This window comes from Maniola hyperantus, chromosome 5, assembly GCF_902806685.2.
Source record: "Maniola hyperantus chromosome 5, iAphHyp1.2, whole genome shotgun sequence".
Classification (NCBI taxonomy): domain Eukaryota; kingdom Metazoa; phylum Arthropoda; class Insecta; order Lepidoptera; family Nymphalidae; genus Maniola; species Maniola hyperantus.
In genome coordinates, this window is record NC_048540.1 from 4,053,589 (window position 1) to 4,071,968 (window position 18,380).

The following is an 18,380-nucleotide window of genomic DNA, read 5'->3' on the forward strand; positions in this document are numbered from 1 at the left end:
GTGGGTGGGATCTCGGGAAGGCCTGTCCAGCAGTGGACGCAAACAGGCTGATTGATTAAAAGGTATATTTTTAGTTACATTGAAACCATTAATTGTTACAATCATTCTTTGAACATGTAATCAAGTAAATAAAGAATATGATTGATTAGCTTCAGAAAGTTTTAATAGAGTCGTTAAATGAAATGATTTTAATCACATTTTAATAAAGACAATTCACGATTTAAACAAGCTGGATGATCTGTAAAAAACATTTTAATCAATCAATAATTGATGCTTTACAAACTACTTAGAATAACAATTAATATATTATCTATAAATCTAAACACAACCTTGTTTCGAATCTCTATAACAATCTACGTTGTAAACTATTCAACGACAGGTTTGATTTTAATAGACACCTAACAACGAGAGATCTACAGAAATTATTATAGAACTTACAGAAAGTTTGCTTTGGTGACAAAGATTATCGAATGACACTCAATAGAGATAAGTTTTAGAGCTTCGACAATATTCTAGCATTCTAGAAATATACCATTAGTAACACGTTAGTGAAGTCTTGGGCGACTAGGGAATATTATCAAACTATCTCATGTACCAAGACGTGGTAACTTATAACAAACTGAAGTTACAACCTAATGTGCTGCTGTTTGATAGTTCCAAAAGTGAGAATATGATCTGAATTCTATGCAAAACTATTAAAGAGCGATTTATCATGTGGCGATGAATATGAGTATTTAGTAGTTTATATGATGATATGTATTTTTAAACTAGGTACATAGATGAATATTTGATGACAGAATGACCATCCCAAACCGATGATAGAATCAGATAATCTCTTTGATGAATTGATGATTGGGAGATAATTGAGTTTTGATGTTATTTTAAAAGATAGGCTTGTCAGTACCTATATTATAAATGCGAAAGTGTGTTTGTTTGTTGGTTTGTGCTTCAATCACGTCGCAACAGAGCAACGAATAGACGTAATTTTTTGCATGGGTATAGTTAAAGACTTGGAGAGTGACATATGCTACCTTTTATCCTGGGAAATCAAAGAGTTCCCACGGGATTTTTAGAAACCTAAATCCACGCGTACGAAGTCGCAGGCATCAGCTAGTATGAAATAAAAACTACTTATTTCAATATCGCACATAAATTATTATAGGTACGCAGGTAGGTAGATAATATTGTAATGCTGTACGGGTTTTTCCGATTGAGCTGAAATTTTGAACAGTTGTTGTCGACACATCCGGTATCTGTAAAAATAAACTTGTTTTTAAATACTGATAGATGATTATATATTATGTAAAATAACTGGTTTGTTACCGGCACGTGATAACTTTATCGCTACTATTTTTTACAACAATGTCATTATGGTGCAAAATAAGTAGTCCAATCTCCATTTTTCCTCCACCAACATTTACGATTTTCATTAACAACTGAAACTATCGATTAAAAGAAACGTTTACAGCGACAACTAAGAAAAAATGCGACGTTTTGCCGTTGTATAAAAAGCTCATGACCTTGAAGATTTCCTGTTAAATCGAATACCATCTAAAAAATTGTAAGTTATATTTTCAGCCCGAGATTAGTTTGGAAATTGAAACTTTGGGACCATCGTAACTTTAACTTTGATGTAAGTAAATTAATGATTTTAAGATTATTTCGTGGTTTAACGACATATTTTAATGTATGTAACGGGTACATACCACGATTAATTTTTGTTTTTATTTATCGTATTAATCGTGGTATGTACCCGTTATATACATTAAAATTTGATGTACATAATTATCAAAAATGGATTTATTATTCAATAATAAAAAATGTACATCATATTGTGTTATAAATGCGAAAGTAGGTATGTCATTCTGTCTGCTAGCTTTTTAAGGCCCATCTATTAGGTACAAAGATAGCTTGCATCTTGATAGCAAGCGCACGCCTATCTCGCAACAAAAAAAATGACTTTGACTTTGTAACATGAAATCTATTATAATTGTTGTTACCCATCAGTAACGAGATAATTGATGAATTCAAATGCAGCGCGAACACGAATCGCAAATAGAGTATCACGGAAGAAAGTCGGTCACTCGGATACCTAGAAGAGCAATGCAATTAGGTACCTATTACATATTATGTTAGCTGATTCTTCGTCATCCTCGTTAACCGATAAACACCCTATCTATTAATACCCGATAAATACCCTAGCTATCTGCATACCAAATTTCAGCCCGATCCATTCAGTAGTTTGAGCTGTGCGTTGATAGATCAGTCAGTCAGTCAGTCACTTTTTTCTTTTATATATTATAGATTATTACAATTAGCAATCCCAGCAACTGAATTCTGATACCAATTAGCATGTAGTGGCAATATTTTTTTAGTGAACCAATAAAATAACTGACAAAGAGCAATCCACATCAATGAGTCAAGAATGTTTACTGGAACGACTTTTATTCGCCGATGTCTGAAAATAAGACATAGCCCACACGCCAAAAGTATATTCACATCTCTAAATATAAAACTGTGACAAGAGATCTACCAGAATACCTACCTACTTAATGTGAGGTCGACTTTCGAAATAGGAAATTGAAAGCAGATTTTTATTTGAAGCCTCTAGTATTGATCGGTATCACACCTGAGCTTTTGAAAAGTCTTCTATAAAAGTACCTACGCTGTAGTAGTTAAGAAAATAATAATATCAAATTTTTATGCAGAAGTGGGCATTTCTCCGAGTTAGTGGTAAATTAAACTAGTTGACGATTCAAAAGCACTTGTAAAAGTTTACTTGAATAAAAATCTATTCTATTCTATTCTACTAGGTATAGTTCGCGACAAGTCGAGATGGCAATCGGGGTATGAGGCGGAGGGACGCCCCGCACACCTGCATGTCACCCGTGCTATCTCTCACCGGGTTAGCGCGAAAGCTGTGCGGGGCGTCCCCACTCTGATTGCTATCTCGACCTGTCGCATGCCTACTATAGATATTGGTTACTTTACTACCCATTATTACTACTAGCGGTGATAGCCTTTTTTTCCTAATTAAGACGACGACCTTTAGTTCTGGAAGTGCGGAGCTCATTTCGTTCGTTATAGCTTTTCAGAGTTTTGTGCGTTTTAGATGCAATTAAAATATCACTTGCTTTAACGGTGAAGGAAAACATCGTGAGGAAACCTGCATGCCTGAGAAGTCTGCCAATCCGCACTTAGGCGACCCTTCCCATTCTGAAAGGAGACTTCGCAGTAATGTGTCGGCGATGGGTTGAGATGATGATGAGGATGATTGCTAGGTACTAGTAAGATTAACTAGTAAGAAAGTACTACTCATGCGCAATAACTTGAGACCAGGGGGCGGTGACGCCACAGACGTGTGGTTGTACTGTAGACAAAAATCGGAGCGCGTCGTCGTTGCGTGACGTAAGCAAGTACGAGACTAAGATGTTAAAAAAATGGCGTTGTCTACAGTACAACACGGGAGCTTGAGGGGAAGTTAGAGGGGAAGTTACAGGGCAAGCGGGCGGAGATTTGCATTCCAGGCGAGTCTCAACTTATCGCGCACGGGTAGTACGTACCTATATCTACTTTAGCTGGAGAGAAAGTGAGTGTTTTTTTCTTCTACATCATTAAAACAATATTTCCGTTATGGTTTTGCTAGTAGTAAGTACTATACTGTACTGTACTGTACTGTACTGTATACAAACATCTTCTGTATGAAACTTTTTAGCGCGTAGATTTAGGGTATTGAAATCCTGTGGGAACTCTTTGATTTTCCGGGATAAAGGTAGCCTATCTGTTAATCGAGAGCATATTCTATCTCCATTCCAAATTTCACCCAAATCCATGTAAGTAGTTTTTGCTTGGAAGAGGAACAAACATACACAGATACACACACACACAAACTTTCAACTTTATAATATTAGTGTGATAGTTAAAGCACAGAATATATAATAAGGTATAGCGCGATTGTAGGTCCGTGGCACAAGTACCTACCAAGAGTGAAACAGGCCTGTAGGGCGATTGTCTAAAACCTGCATCAATCATTATTACAATCTCAATTGTTCTGATTAGCTGAATTTGTGCGATTCTTGTTGTAACAATGCATTGTAGCCAATAGTGAGCGAGCATTAACCAATCAGAGATGATTGCGATCGTGACATTGTAGCTGTCAAACAACCGCGGTAGAGCCACTGGTTAAAGTAGGGAAAAACATGATTCTTACTATACAGTAGTAATAATTTGTAGTAATTCTGGGAAAAAGTTACTATGTGTGTCTGGTGTATGGGTCAGTGATCCGAGCGTCGAAATAAGAGATGTTATTTTCATGATTCACAAGACTAAAACAAAAGTAAAGTAAATGAAAGCCGGTTCACAATTTACTTGCCGAAAAGGACAGCGTGTTTTTCATCTTCTTAGTTTAGTTAATCAACTTATGAGTTTTGTGATAGTGTACAACAGCAGGTGCACACCGAATTACGACCAAATTCACGATAAATGATAGTGTAGGTACAACTGTAATGCTGGAATCTATAGAGCGAGTGCTTAGACTTTGCTCAGACTTAAGACACTGTTAAAACGAGACAGCGCTACATCTCTTACATAAATAAATGTCTCTTTTTAACTAAGACTTTCTGAGCAAAGTCAAAGTACGCCCAAGGTAAGCCCTATAGATTTCAGCCTAAGTGATAAAGTCACCTTTGCACCCCATCGCAATTGTTTTTCTTCTTGTTTGTATGTTTCTGTCATCATTATCATCATCATCGTCAACCGAAAGACGCCCACTGCTGGACATAGGTCTCTTGTAGGGAATTTCACCCGCCACGGTTTTGCACCGCCTGTATCCAGCAGCTCCCTAAGCTGCGACTCGTTTGATGTCATCTGTCGATTTAGAGACAGGTCTTTCAACTGCGCTTTCCGGTGCGAGGATGCCATTCTAGCACTTTGGGACCCTAACGTCCATCGATTTTCGAAATATGTGCCAGACCTATATTTCTGTATATTGCAAGGTATAAAAACTAAGTATAAGCCGAATTATAACCAAATTCACGATGAAACGATGATTATTATATCAGAATTCAGAATCATGTAAGGCTATTTTATGCCTGAAACGCGCTTTTGTCCCGTAACTTATTATTATGAAAGTTAACTTTATTGTCCACATTCGATTATAATTTGAAAGCCAGAGCGAGGCGAATTTTATGAACTGCTAACAAAACGAAAATTGAATATACACAATGGCGAAAGTCATCACACAATACAATATACTATCAATATAAGAAATCTGGATCAATAAAATATATCAACTCTGCAAAATTGGTGAGAATATCTTTTGTAAATAATGCAAAAGACAACTTTGTTACTACGTCTATACTTACCTCTAGTTGATTAGTAATTCCGGGCAAGCTGAGGTTAGGACGATGTTTGAATGTACGAAAATAATAATAAATATGAACCGGTTCATTAAATCGGCCATAAATCGTAAACGGTAAGTTTTACAAAAAAGCTTACAGGAAACAAAAGATGCGACATTTTATTTTCTACAATAATGGTTTACTTAACTTTTGCCCTAAAGTGGATAGTTTCCGAGATATCAGCCAAAAACTTTCCCTCAAGATTGCGATCGAAGCTCCACCTGGATCTGTCAGCATTTTGTGATTGTATGGTCAGTAAGTGACCCTTAACCTAAAAAAAACCGGACAAGTGCGAGTCAGACTCGCCCACTGAGGGTTCCGTACTACAATCGTATTTTATCGACATTTTGTACGATAAATCAAAAACTATTACGTATAAAAATAAATAAAAATCTGTTTTAGAATGTACAGGTACCTTTCATATGACACCCCACTTGATAAAGCAATCTTACTTTGAATGTCGAAAATAGCAATATATTTGTTCGAAACACATTTTTTTTTTCTTGTGCTGTAACCACAAATTCACGGTTTTCAGATTTTCCCCCTAATGTCTGGTATAAGCCCTACCTACCTACCAAATTTCATGATTCTAGGTCAACGGGAAGTACCCTGTAGGTTTCTTGACAGACAGACAGACAGACAGACAGACAGACAGACAGACAAAAAGTGATCCTATAAGGGTTCCGTTTTTCCTTTTGAGGTATGGAACCCTAAAAATTAAAATTAGATCGGAAATTTAGTGCGAGGTTATTTACTGGACTATGTAGGTTTTCGCTAGAACATACACCTCCCTAGAATGGTTTTTGAGAATTCCACCCGAGTGAAGCTTGGTTAGTTTGTATACAAAATAAGTGAAGATTTCAAATAGGAAATGAATAGCAATAACATGCTGTGAGTTTGTAAGGAATATTTTTACAAAGAATATACTACCTGCGTGCCTTAAATAACCGAAATTTGATACTCTACCAATAGAAGCACAACGCATAAGAATAAAAAATGTACCGCAGCACGGAAATGGAAATCGTATGCATGCACGCACATTGTGACACACATATGTGGCAATAACATCTCGCGCGCCTTATATCGAAAAGTTGGCAAATTTTTTGCCAAATAATATTGCTCGAAAGAGAATTCCGGTAACGTATTCGAAAATTCGAGGCAAGACATGAAGGCATACAAAATCAAATTATGATTGAAAGGTCTGATATGAATAATGAACACAATATTTAAACTTCCTACAAATAAAGACGGGAATCTCGAAGGCATTTTCGAAGGGAAAGAAATTCGAAGAGCATTTTTTCGTTTGAGAAACAAACGGTTGTCTATTAAAGATAGAGAGTGTCGCTATGGACTAGTCAAATAATACTTAAAGCTTTGGTCCTGATTGGGAACGATTGCAGATCATTTCAAATAGTAATCTTTCTTTATCAAAACAATTTCTATGTAAAAGGTCGAACTTAAATAACAAATACACATTTATTTGTTCATTCAACATGGTAAATAAAATTTATAGCTAACATAATTTGATCGCTGCCACAGGGCCTACTCCCCTATAAATATAAACTTAGTTTGGACTGGGACATCTTTTAACAAAGTTTCGAATTTCGTTCTCGCTTTCATTAGAGTCCCAAGAGCAACATTTGGTGTCAGCGAAAAAATTTTCGTTGTAAGAAGAGGCAGCGACATCAAAAAGGTAACAAAATACCGGAGTTTATAAACGTTCGTTTCTAAGGAGAATAAATTTTGTTATTTAGACAAAATTGCGGAGTTTATAAAAGTTTATTTTTTATACAAAATAGCGGAGTTTATAAACATTTATTTTTAAGGTAAGTAAATTTGGTTATTTTGTAAGATATTGAGCCTCGTCCCCTATAAATCTAAAGTTAGTTTGGACTCTAGATTGGGGACCTCTTTCGAGCAAATTTCAAATGCCATTCTATCGGAGTATGGTGTCCGCAGGCGTTCTTTGGGACTATAAATATTTATACGTCCTACCGGCTGAAAGGCACATCTTCCTTAAAGCCTGAATAATGTAAAACCTTCCTAGTAATTTCGTTGGACGCTTTTTCTAGGGCCTTGAGAAACATCGGTAGTATCAGCGACATAAAAGAAGAAAGTAAACTAGATAATTTTGGTACAGACATCTCATATTATTTTGCTGTAAATGTTAATTTTTGTATCTAAATCAATAGAATGAAAAATTTTAAACCAGGAAATTATATTATTTTAACAAGGAAACTGGGTAAACTCGTTGCTATGCCGCCGTTGTTGTGTATATCTATTTTCTAATGATTTTTAAATCCAAGATTAGTTCTTTGCTTAGTAATAATCTTCCACGTTGAAACTCATAAAATAGTCTAGCAAATGATGTACTGCACTAAACTATAGGAGTAGGTAAGTTTAGTGTGAAGTGCCCTCCAGCAAATTGATGTAGGAGGAATCAGCTATGCTCCAGGACGAAGGAGCGAGATAAAATGAGAGGGATGGCAAGTAGCTTGGTGCAATAGGCTGAGGACCGCGTGTGGTGATCTTCATTAGAGAAGACCTTTGTCCAATCGTGGACTTCTACAGGGTGATGACGATGATAAACTACGATAAATTAATATAGAAAAATTAAGCGTTTTTCCATATTAATGTATCATACTTGCTTTTACATGTAAGGAGATTTAGACGTCCCTAACTAAACACAACTGGTAGATAGCACAGTACAGTAATTTCTGCCGATTAACGAATATTTCATGTTGCACATACTTCTGTCGGAACTCGGAGTAGCACCAGCGCTCAACTACTCACTTAGCGAGTGATCATTAGCGGCGGCGCGACGCCACTTTTGGCACCCTTTCAAATACACTGACTAAACTACCAAACTTTGAATCGTTTTGAATCATTTGAATGTTAAACTTTTGTTCATATATTATTTTAATGGAAAAATGTTTAATACTGGACGAAATTGATAACTTCAAATAAAACTTTACATAAATTGAAAGATACATTTTTAGGGTTACGTACAGAAACCTTATAGGATCACTGGGTCTGTCCGTCTGTCAAAGTCAATTTGCTACGAATCTACTAGACTGATGAGGTTGAAATTTGCTACACATGAATTCTTGTGACATGGAACGTAAATAATTAGATATTTTATTTATTATGAAATTGAATATAGAGGTTATTTTTTGGAGGCAAATTAGAAAATTTCAAAAAAGTTTTGCGAACTTAGGTCATTGCAGAGAGCTCTCTCCACGCGAGATCAACTCGCACTTGTCCTTGCACTTGTTTTTAAAATATTCGATGACAAGTTCACTGCAGTCTACGATGGAAGCGAACTAAGCTCGACAGTTTTTACTAAACCTATCCTAAGCCCCAATTTTTTACGCAGTCCGGTACCGTAACTATCGGGAGGTTTAATTTTAGGGGGCACGTCTTTTAAAGCCGGTGCCTCCCAACTGAGCAGGCCTAGGTAGAAATTATGAATTTCCAAATTTCCCCTGATATGAATGACACCTACCATCCATCAGGGTAGGTAGACAAATATTTTGTCATGTTACTGTCCCAGTTTTGCACGTGTGGCATCGGCAGTTTCTTCAAGAAATCTGTTTTCAGGACATAACTGAAATTGAACTTTAGGGATTTTGGGTACAGATAGAAACCTAGAGTGACATAGACTTTTTATCCCGGAAAATCATAGAGTTCCCAGGAGATTTTTAAAAAAACCTAATTCCACGCGGACGAAGTCGCAAACATCAGCTAGTATAAGATAAAACAAAGCAAAATAAAAACAGTTGTTCCCTTTTCACGCACAGGGAAATCTAATATTGTAAGAATAAACTCTAATAATAATATTGTAACGCCTAATGTATTTGGTCAGCGCTCTGACGATATAAATAAATATAGTTTTTTTTTTCTAGAGTAAATACGTATGCGTAAACCGTGCGTCCAAATGCTCCTGACTAGTCGCCAGCACTGTCATTGCAAACATTATGTGAACACGAGCTTACAGCCGAAAGCCAATATGATAAATTGATAGAGACGCATTACGCCCGTCAATAAACGTAGACAGTAGACATGGGCTGTTTATATCAATCATGGACTGTTTGTGTTTATATCATTAGTTCGTTAACCACACGACCTTCATAATCCGCGAACCTACTTGATGTCATAGCCTTGACTTGAACGTTAAAACATATCAAATATTGTACTATCTTCAGCAAACAGAATTATCTCGGGTTTTGTCCGAAACTAAACAACTTAATCTAAACAATATCCTTTTACGTTTCAGGCACTCGGTGGACTCGGTCTCGTCGTATTCTAGTCAGAATCACGTTGACCGTATCAGGACTCAGAACTTCTCAGCGGCTTCTTGTCAAGACGAAGGCGACTTCGGGTCGATCAAGACAAGCCTCTTCAGGAGGTCATCCTCGAATTTGGAATATTCAGTCAAACGGCCAGAAAGTGTCACCTCCTCAAGTTCTACAAGAAGCCGCCTTCGAGAACTCGTCGAAAGGAAATCGAGTCAGGACGAACACAAGCCCGCGGCAAACACCGTCGCTGACATTCAATACTTTGAGAATCCCACGGAAACTTTGGAATTTGATAAACCGCGAAACTCGCTAGAAAAGAAAAACCAAGAGGAACGACCGAAAAAACGCAAATTATCTAAGAGCAAAGAGTGCGATAGCAAAAACAAGAAAAACGAAAAATATCAAAGCAAGCTTGCGGAATATTACAAGATTCCTGTACAACTTCCCCAAGACGAATTTTACCAACACTTGACGCGGTCGAAAGCGGCAGAAGAGTTTCTGCAAAAGCGATTCTCAAACTCGGACACAGAATTTAGCGGTAGCTACGGGAGACTTTGCAAGCATAAAGAAATCGAAGGGTCTAACTTACGTCGAAGTAGAAGCTTGGCAGTAATACGCGAAGAAACCTTTACTGACCTTCAAATACAAAACCATACTAAAGCCAAAAGGTCTCAACTCATTCCACGTGCTCGCTTATTTGACAAGCCTTGTTTTAGAGACAGGTAAATGCATTTTTATTTTATTTATTTAATTCACGTTGTAATCATTAGGTACATAAATAAGTCTAAGTAATAAAGATATATTAGAAGAAAAAAAAACTTTAAAAGATTTGTTGTGTAACTTGTAATAGTGGCGACGGACCCAAAATAATATCGTAACGAGCTAAGTTCGTCCGTGTGGAATTAGGTTATTAAAAATGTTGTGCGAACTCGTTTTTTTGATATTATTATATATTTTAAAGGGCTTTTGTACAATATGAATATGACAACCCTATTGTACCCCTATATGTAACCCTATAACATAGATTAACTTAATTAGCAATTATTAATAACCTACTAGTGATTGTGCGGGATAAAAAGTATCTTATTTCCTCTCTAGAATGCAAAGCTAGGCCCTGTGACTTTCGCTAAGATTCGCTAAATAGTTGAGCTATGGAAAAGTTCAGGCAGAATTTCTTTAGCACTTTAGCACTTACGCGGTGTCTAGTATCTAGTCCGCTAAAAAGCTTAGGGTGAGAAGCTTCGCTCCTTGTACTATCACATTGTAACGTGGTCCATTACGATTAGTTAAATGATACAAGTCAGTCGCCAGCTTACTTATGACTTCTTTGCTCTAAATTTCAAATATATATTTTTTCAGATTAACTGGACGTGCCAAATACCAAACAAAAGAAGAAGTATTGGAGGGAATTTATATTGATAGTACAGTATCGTGTTTCGCGGACATAAACCAACACAGAGAAGACGAAGAATCACCTACACAAAATAATAACTCAGAAAGCAAATCAGATAAAGAAGACGTTACATCACGCGACGAAAGTCAACACTCTAGAGCAGGCAGTTGGCCAAATTTAAACGAAGAAACTAAGCAAACAAATCTATCGGAAGATAGCATTGGACATTCACGCAATCCTAGTGAAATCGATAGCTTGGACTCCAACTACGTTAGAAAACACTATAATTTTGAGGCGCATCGAAAAAATTACAAAGATAGCTCTCCTGAAACTGATAGATCCCCAAACAGCTGCAAAGAGCTTTACATAACTACTGATGATCCTGATAGTGAAAACGAAAGTCAACAGATATCTAAAAATATAAATCCGGAAACTAATAATAACATTCCTACTTCAAAAAGTGAACAAATCATAACAGAATCTGACCAGCCCACCTTTATTTGCAATTCAAACACTTACGAAATCACGAGAGATAGTCAGTCAAACGGCGATAAGAATTTAAACACTGAAAATTATAATATAAACACAGGACATAAACAAGATTGTGATACCCAATCCGTACTTTCAGAGAACGACGAAACAATATCTAGTCAAGCTGACAGTATAACATCATACATATCTATTTCAATCGCTTCTTCGACAGATAAGTCCCACAAACTAGAATACTTGGCAAACTCACTTGCTGAAAAAATTGATGAATACTGTGACTCACAATTTCAAGAAAACAATTTTGTACACTCGCAGACATCAAATTCTAAAAATCAAACTCTTGAAACTGATCCCATTTATACAACTGTTCACAAAAAAACAACATTCGCTGACATAAGACGTGATTCCTTTTTAAGTAAAACTAGTGACTCAACCATCAAAGAAAAAATAAAAACACCCACCAATGAAGTTTATGTTACCAATACCTTCATAGGTTGTCATGATTACAGCCAAGATACTTATTGCACATCTTCAAAGAACATAACTACTGAACCATTCGTAACTACTATTATAGAAAATCAGTACTATTCTTTACCTGACATAAACATAAGCAAATGCTTACGAAAGTCAGAAAGAATTGATGCTCAATTAAGAGAAGAAGATCCAGAAGACATACCTTGTGAAAATACATACGAAGTGGCACAAACACACTTTAGAGAAATATTATCAAATAAAAGTAACGAAAACTATGGCCAACTGAACAAAATAAACATAAGTTATCACAACAACGATAACAGTCTTAATGAAAACATAACGCTCGAAAATTCAGAAACTCAAGCTATTCAAAACTTTTCCAAGCTTGAAGACGACTTAAAATCTATAATTACTATCGATAGTTCTAATCCAGACGAAACTTCACACTACTATCACCTAGATCACCACCAGAACGAAAGGGAAATAAACGAAATCGAAGGTACTATTCGAAACAATAAAATCATAACAAAGTCTGAAAGTTTAAAAATCGCTCAGAATCTGTCTTACAAACCAGAGGTTAGAATATTAAAATCATTTTCTAATGATAATATTACTAATTCAGTAAAAATTCAGAAAGCTAATACCGGAATAAAAAAACACTACTCATTGCGTCAACGTAATCCTGCAGAAGACGAAAGTTTTCGTATTCCAAGTCCTAACAGTGTAGACAAAAAAATAAACAAAACTTGCCAGCCATCGCCTACAAAACTGTCATTTAGTGAGCAAATTAAAAACCACTCATTGCTTTCAAGAGTGCAATCTTTCAAGACTTCTGCGGAATCTAATATATCGATTGTACCTTTAAGTGGTCATCAAACGATCGTCATAAATCCACCTGTAACACAAACTATACCTATTAGAAACGATAAAATAGTAAACACAAACTACGACACAATCTTAGACACAAAATCTTCAACCGAGATAAATCTTACACATTCAGAACAGAAGCGAACAATAAGAGACGAGGAAACTACTATAGAAAATAATATAAAAAACTGCGATACTAATTCTTTTGACACAAGTCACATTGCAAAGGAACCGTTTATAACCATAAAACTTAATAAAGTTGTGAAAAAAACAATACCGAAATTGAAAAGCATATCTTACGAAATAACTCAAACTAGTCAGCAACAGTTACTGAAACCTCCACCAAAACTTATCATAAACGATAAAAAAGACTCCGTACCAAATAAGAATTTACCAAATAATAAGTCAGCAATGACGCGGCCACAAGTCTTGCAAGTTATTGATTCAAAAAATAAAAAACAAACCTCTAACGGATACTCAGATAAAACAATTACAAATTATCAACAATCTGAGCAAAATTTAGAGCCAAAAGACGAAATCAAAGAATTCAAAGGTGACAATAACCATGTGAAAGAGAAACTAAATGATGCTATAAAAACAGACATAGAATATCAAGAAAAAATTAATTCTGTGAAGAGTTATTGGTCCAAGCTAATTGAAAAACCACCAGAACTTCAAAAGAAAGAAGATTGTAGTTCGGAAAGGTCAGATGCTTCAGATGTAATTCAATCAGACACTACAAATAAAGACTGTGCACAAGAGTATGATGAAACTAAGAAATGTGTCCCAGAAGTATCAGTTGGTAGCATTATAAAATCTTTGGAAAGCGTTAAAATTGTAGATAGCATTAGAAAAATAAGTCAAACCAAACTTAATTTGTGGAAGGACGAAACGGAAAAAGTTAAAAGCGATTCAGAAATAGACGAACCACTTGTGGAAAAGATAGTAAAAGAAAATAGTGGAACAATTTACGATAATCCTAAATATATTAAAAAACCTGAGATAGATGTTTCCAGAGATACCCCAGAAATTGAAATCGTAGAGTTAAGTAATGACGACAATCAAAATCAAAAAACTCAAGCCACTCTTATTAAAGCCAAGGGATATGAAAAAGGATGCGACGAATTCGATCACGTGAGATATAAAGTAATGAAATCTGAACTTTTTAAAAATAGTATGATAGCAAATTATCGTAAAGAAGCGCAATTTGATGGGCTTTTACAATATTTACAAGATTATAGCTTCCAAGAACTATTAGTCAACAATAACATAGTAATAATTGAACCCGTTAGAACTAAAGTTGAACCAGCTCCGAAAAATAAAACAAAAACGGACACTTGCAAAATATCACCTATCTTATTGAAGAAAAATGAGCACTCTTCACAAGTTGAAAAATCAAAAAATGCAGTACGAAGACACTTTTTTTATCACCCTATAAGAGTAAATAAAGAAATAATAGAAGAAGAGCTTCCAAACCCAGATACAGTTAAGAAAGTTAGAAACCTATTTGAGGATACGTTGAAAATGAAAAGCCCAATGACTCATGATCCTCCACTGGTCGATGAAAATGCCGGGCTCACAAGACGAGCTACATCCTACAAAAATTTGATTGAAGAAACAAAGAGTAGTAAAGTTGTAGGAAGGAAAAAAATAACACGACAATTAACTATTGAAACGAACTTTGGTAATAAAAAATGGGACAATGCGAGCTTATCGAGTGGAGTATCTAGTGGAGATCTAAGTTCAAACAACGAATACGAAACTGACGGCCACAGTCCATATTCACAGAAAGCACTTAAGGATAATGTTTATAGTTCTAGTGATGAATATCTATGCGATTCAGGTAGTCAAGACTTTTGTTGCGAAAGTCAATATGTAAGTCCAGATATCCTTAAAAAAATACGCGATTGTGGAACATCTGTTACATATTATGGAGGAAAGGTGTTAAATTCTAAGCCTGGTTCTACAGTTAGTCCGATGACCAAGGCTATAATGGAAGAGATTAAAAATCTGCAGAAAAACTGCAGTAGGGATTGTTATTCATGTCAAACCAAATGTCGAGGTGAAAAATGTTCGTGCTTAGTAGCAGATAAACATGAACAAATGCTATATGAAAAAGCCTCACTTAGTGCTTCAGCAGATTATGTATCAAATCAAATCAAAGATACAAACAAAAGAACAGAAGGTTTTCCAGGTTTTAAATTTAAGCTTGTAAAATCTAATAGTTGTAGTAGTCGACTGGAACTAACTGGAGCTGATGAAAGCAAAAATCCTCGACTAAAATTTAGAAAACAGAATTCTAAAGACGATCCACCATTGATCAATGAAAATGAAAATTCCGTAAAAAATAAAATCTGCCGCTTAGAAAGCTACAATAAAGGTATGGCAACGAGTCCTTTTCAACAAAAGGATAATGGTGATAACAATGTCAAAGCAAACAATGCAAAAGAAAAAAGCCAAAACAGAAACGTAGATACTAAAACGACTAAAGTAACGATACAAGAATCAGGGCAACAAGGCTTAAAGAAACAAGTAATTGATAACATACAAGAATGTTCCGAACCTACACAAACGCATGACGCCCCAACCTTCGAAAAAAAATTTTACTATCTGAACGACAACATCGAGCAAAATAAGCTGACACCAGGAAAATTTGGAGAAATGGTGTTTGAAGAATTCGAAGTTTTAGAAAACTGTTACGATAGTTTAAACAGTAATAAGTCTTTGAAATAGTTAGTAATTTAAAAGCCTTTCGCTTACCCTTTGTGATCTGTGCCTGTTTCAAACGTTTTTAAATTATTACTTGTAAATTTAGTAACAATTATAAATAAATTTAGACAGTTATAGATATTTTAGTATCTTAATTAGAATTAGGCATTTATGTTAACTGTTTAATTTAAAGTAAACGATTATATTAATTATTATTTTAATTAAAGCTATAGTCCTGGTGATGGTCTCCAACCCTTGTAATAAATCACATTGAATGTTCCGTTAATACTATTTTATTTAACTACGTCCTTACCGTCACAATGTTCGTGGTCGATTTTTGTGGGAGTAGCTTTAGATCCGTGCGCACATGCGCTCGTGAAAAACGATCGGCGCACGGGCCGCCACCGACGACACCATGATTCCTGTTCCAAATAGAAAGAGATCAATTAAAAAGGCAAGTAAACTACAAACATATTGCTGATACACACATTGCATGAAGATCTGGGACCCCGTGACAAACTAAGGTGTTCTTAATTAAGTATTACGTATACATAATGCGATAATCGACATTTCTGCTAAATGCAGTGTATCCAGTATCCACTCTACCTAATGTCTTTTTTTTTGCATTATTGCGGCAGTAAACGCAAATCTAAGGTTACATCAGTGTACTTAACATAATTAAATTATTGAATATATCTGTAATACGTCGATTAGTTACTTTCAATTATCAAAGATTGTACTCAAACGTTGCTCAGTAACCTATAGATAGACATACCGAATATCGAAACCCAAAACCTGACGGCAATATGCAACGAGCATTTTATTACTTATCTTAGTAAAAGCGATATTGTTTAAAAATAAATCACATTTTTAATGCAAAAACGCTACTGACTCATAAATTAAACATTGTACGAATATTATAGTGATAATACTGATAATTTTATCTATAAGCAACAAAAGGTACTTAATAAGTATAGATATGAAACCAACATAAACATGTTTCGCAAGCTGTTTGCAAATACTCGTAGGTACTTATGATGTAGTAAATGATTAGGAAGTTAAATAAAAACATTAATGGGATCCATCAAGATAAGGTACTTGTCAATATTAGTGTTTTTTATTATCAGAGACCATTCCTGCGTGCAACGAACTTAACTACCTATGCGATGTATATTTTAATCTCATGAAGAACTCTTAGATAAAAATAGTTATTTTATAGATTAGATAGAATTTCTCAATAGTAATCAGAAACATTATGCTTGATTCATTTACATATAATATGTCTATTTCACAAAATATCCCCAGTCAGAGTGAACTATCTCTAGTCGTGTTCTTCAAAAAACTCATTGGACTCAAAATACAATGCCTAAGTATAGAGTAGTAGGTAAGTATATATATATATATATATATATATATATATATGTGTGTACTTTTCTTTTGCAATGTTTATGCAGTTTGCATAATAAATATTGCTTGATGTTATGTTGTATGATGTTATTTAATTTTAAATTGAGTGTCTACAATTATAATTAACGTTGAGACAACTGCCCGGACCATATTGTTTATATTATAAACTTGGCACTAAACGAAATGACAAAATTACGAAGACTCGATATTATAAATATCCTGAAATCGTTTGTTTTATTTTAAAGATTCCAATTCGGCCTCGTAAATCTTAAATCTAAATATATAGAAGGAAAAGGTGACTGACTGACTGATCTATCAACGCACAGTTCAAACTACTGGACGGATCGGGCTTAAATTTGGCACGCAGATAGCTATTATGACGTAGGCATCCGCTAAAAAAGGATTTTTGAAAATTCAACCCCTTAGGGGGGTGAAATAAAGATTTGAAATTTGTGTAGTCCACGAGGACGAAGTCGCGAGCATAAGCTAGTAAAGTACAATATGTATGATTAAAAAAATATGCAAGAGTTACTAAAATTACTGTTTGAAACTAAATGATAATAAATAATGATTGACAATAAATCGTTCTCAGATAGAGGTTTTCCTGATTCAGAATGAATTTTCTGTAGAGTTCAAGAATGATCACGCATTTTCAACGTAAGCAATGTAATCGGAACAAGAATCAAGATTAGTCACGTGAAAAGCTATACTAGTAAAAGCAGACTCGATTTTATATCCTCCTTTAAAGTTTCACTCCACATCCCGTAAAAACATTTTTACAAGAGGTTTTTAATTTTAGTGAGTGGACAAAAATTGAAGCTTACAGCTTCAATTTTTGTCCACTCACCATGTCACGGTTTTGGAGTAATTTTTAATACCTAAAAATTAGATTCAGAATTCAGATCAGCTTTTTATTGAAAATTCAAATACTTCAAGGTGAAATAATTTAAACTGAGGACTGCCGGGCCGAGAATAAACTCGATATAAACGAGAAATTACTGGAATAGTTTTTTGATTCAGTGCAGTCAAGTTCTTAAAACACTTATGGTCTTGTCATGTGATTAATCGAGGCTATGACATACTATCTTCGTCATTTCTGTTTGCACACCAATGTTTGACTTGAAACGTGTTCGTCAAGTTAGCTACAGTTACTGTGAATTGCGAAGGCACGCTTTAGAAAATATTTGGCCAAAAATAGCCAAATATTAGTAAACAAACAGCGACGGCTGATAGCCCATCGCTTCGTCCGCATGATGAAGTTAAGTTCTACTTGTCTCGAGTTCTATTCTAGTGCACTGATTTTGATCAAAGTTAGAGCAGTTTTTTCAAAAAGAAGGAAGTCCA

General features: G+C 35.2%; 2 protein-coding genes across 3 annotated transcripts in view; one reads left to right on the plus strand and one right to left on the minus strand.

Annotated features, from left to right (window-relative positions):
* Positions 1–15,915, plus strand: part of jv (javelin) — a 110,252-nt gene extending 94,337 nt beyond the window's left edge. The window contains exons 2-3 of one of the 2 annotated variants that reach the window (XM_069498939.1): positions 9,676–10,419; positions 11,057–15,915. In XM_069498939.1, the coding sequence (XP_069355040.1) occupies positions 9,676–10,419; positions 11,057–15,653 (5,341 nt within the window). In that variant the 3' untranslated portion in view covers positions 15,654–15,915. Of the gene's footprint in view, positions 1–9,675; positions 10,420–11,056 lie in introns of those variants that run through there. The other variant, XR_011236800.1, reaches the window with a different exon arrangement.
* Positions 1–18,380, minus strand: part of MCU (mitochondrial calcium uniporter) — a 160,865-nt gene that overhangs the window by 137,962 nt on the left and 4,523 nt on the right. Inside the window, exon 2 of the mRNA XM_034969022.2 lies at positions 15,943–16,051. Within this exon, the coding sequence (XP_034824913.1) occupies positions 15,943–16,051 (109 nt within the window). The remainder of the gene's footprint in view (positions 1–15,942; positions 16,052–18,380) is intronic.